Consider the following 2,955-nt stretch of genomic DNA (forward strand, 5'->3'; position numbering starts at 1 on the left):
CAACTTTTCTGAGATTGTCAATTGTTTCGCAGCCAATTCAACTGTTTAGTTGCACAACTAAAAGTGGAGTGATGTGCGCACCTTCCTTTGTTTACGTTTGTTAAGGTAGCGCTTGACAACGATCTCATCTGAAGAAAGTAATGATGCAGTTGAAAGATGGTACGGGTTAGCTTAATAAGTAGCTGTTTACTCTATAGGTTTTAAAGAGCGACTAAACAGTTGTGCGATATTTTAGTCAATAGTACGCTATAATACGATTTACAATTTCATTGTTTTTAATTATGTTCTGTAGATGATTAATTGACATTGACTTCTAGCTGTGTCAACAACAGATTACAAAGTCCAAAGGATGATACAATATTAGTTATAATCAAAGTTCAGTTAATACGTGGGTGTTACACACGGATAGATACTAACATGTGGGATATGTGAGTGCGAGTTTCCGAACGAAGATGTAAGAGTGAATGATTGATTTGGACTGACGTATGGAGAGTACAGTGTGAATGCAGGAAGAAGTGCAAGTAAGACGTGTAATAAGACGGAAAAAAACAATAGTGAAGAATTTTTATCTTGTAAAAAGTAGGGAAGGGTGAAAAATAAAGCTTTAAACGAAGACGGCTGTTTGTTTTACCGCCCCAACCCTACAATTTTGGGGGCTCGTCCGCAGCGAAAAGAAGATCAAACTGGATTTCATACTGTGTGTGACTGTGCGAGGCGGCGTGGTTACATTTAAAAGACGAATACAAATCATTGAAGATGACAGCAAACGACGGCATCTCCGATGGCAGCAGTCAGCAAAGGTACGCTGATTTTTATCAAAATAATTTACACATGACGGCCGAATTAGTACCTAAATTTAGCGGCCAAGACAGTACCTATCCAGTAAGTAAATGGATACAAGATATTGAGGATACTGGAGAAATATTCAAGTGGGCACCTTTACAACAATTACTGGTGGCGAGGCGATCACTCATTGGTACGGCAGAATTATGGTTAAAATCCGAAAGGCCATTCATGTCCTGGGAAGAGTTAAAAAGTGAAATAAGTAAGGAATTCCCTTCTACATTAGACGCAAAGGCAGTACATGAGGTTATGAGTGCTAGAAAGAAAAAACGGAATGAAAGTTGTCTCGATTATTTACTCATAATGAAGGAAATGGGCAAGCGTGGTAAATTAGCTGATTACATCACTATTAAATATATTATAGATGGCATTATTGATCATGAAAGTAATAAAATTATGCTGTACGGTATTAAGACTTACAGTGAATTAAAAGAGAAACTAAAAATTTATGAAATGGTAAAATCAAAAACATTGGAAAGACCGCAATACGAACAAAGAAATAATTATCAACATGGTGAGCAAAGAACATATTCTAAGAAAAATGTACGTTGCTATAACTGTGGTGATTTGGGTCATTCATCATACGGTTGTCCAAATAAAGGAAAAGGCATTAAATGTTTTAAGTGCAATGATTTTGGTCATATTTCGACAGCATGCAACAAGAAATCGAGCAACGGCACGCAATTTGAAATTAAAGATGGAGGACATCGCAAATACGTCAATAGGTTTGATAACCGAATAAGTGAACCGAAAAAGAGTGAACTACAAGCTGATACGTCACAACGAACGATGTTCGGATCGTTGGATACAACTGCTAACTTCACATCAAATGGCGGCGGAAATGAGCAATCTATGATCTGTCAAAATGAGGAACAACTTATGTCAAATGTCAATGTCATCAAAGAGGTTATGAAAATTGTAAACAAGGATGATAAATTGAAGAATATACAGTGTAAACCAGTGAAAAAGGTAATAATAAATAAAACTGAAGTTAACGCATTAATTGACTCAGGCAGTGACGTAAATTTAATTAGTGAGAACTATTTTTCTTTATTATTAATAATTAGTATTTTTTTTATTATTAAATTGTTATTAAATTACAATATATGGATAAGAAAAAACTTCATACTTGAATATACGAGTATGTGTTGAAAATTATAATAAACAACATGTAGTTACAAAGAAGTGTTTAATTTATAACACGGCTAAACTCACGTGGGAACTTTCGGTGTAGGCCGGTGCCGACGGGTCTGAAATTGGTCAGTACCAGTTTCAGACCCGTCTTGGGTCCTTCTTCTTCAGTGGTTCCTACACCGAAAGTTCCCACGTGAGTTTAGCCGTGTTATACATTATATAGTATTAGTATATATAATGTCTCATGACAGTTTTAGTAAGTTAATAAATTAAAAATGTTTGAATATTAAAGTTATTACAAGTATTAACGCCTAAGTTACCTTGACACGGTCAATATTCTCGGTCTAATAAACATTATTAGATGTTTTAAGAGCATGGTCAATTTAACTAGTAGGGTACGGTAATGTACGGTCATCCGATCACGTGGTTGAATCGACAATTTTAAATAAATCTATAACTAATGTAATAAAGCGTAAACACACACTTCTTGTTGCCTAAGATGTTAGCAATTACAGCATATTTTTGAACAACTCTTTTTTTAATAAAACGCCCTACACTTACGTCACGCTTTAGGCTATATATTTTCACGCCATTAAACTTAGGGGGTAAATATTTTGGATAAAAACCCTAATGTGGGAAAGAGACCATAAGTTGCTGCCAACATCAAGGAAGCAAGGTTGCCATGCTTTGTCATCATGTCATGTCATTTTGACATTTGCAATTGACAATTTGACACATGTAAACAATAAAATAAAATTTTCATAATTTTATGCGGATGAAGTCGCACGGGAACAGCTATTACTATATAAATTACTAAATAAATATGACTTTTCTTGCCACAAAAACAAACTACAAATAAAATCGTAAGTCAACCTTAAAGCTAGTAAAAAAATGTGGCAAAAGGTGGCAAGCTCAGCTAAAGAAAAGACGGCGCTTGCCGTTTCTTCGCTGGTTTTCAGCTGGCCCCTTTACACACAT

General features: G+C 35.2%; 1 protein-coding gene across 1 annotated transcript; it reads left to right on the top strand.

Moving 5' to 3' along the window:
- Positions 1 to 392: 392 nt before the first annotated feature.
- Positions 393 to 1,888, top strand: LOC106109531 (the record flags this gene model as incomplete). Its single annotated transcript, XM_013291064.1, has 1 exon — positions 393 to 1,888. A coding segment is annotated over exon 1 (1,132 nt), but the record flags the coding sequence as incomplete, so codon positions are not given.
- Between the last annotated feature and the right edge of the window lie 1,067 nt (positions 1,889 to 2,955).

The sequence above is a fragment of the Papilio polytes genome, unplaced genomic scaffold (genome assembly GCF_000836215.1).
Source record: "Papilio polytes unplaced genomic scaffold, Ppol_1.0 DF821233.1, whole genome shotgun sequence".
In the NCBI taxonomy this organism is placed as follows: domain Eukaryota; kingdom Metazoa; phylum Arthropoda; class Insecta; order Lepidoptera; family Papilionidae; genus Papilio; species Papilio polytes.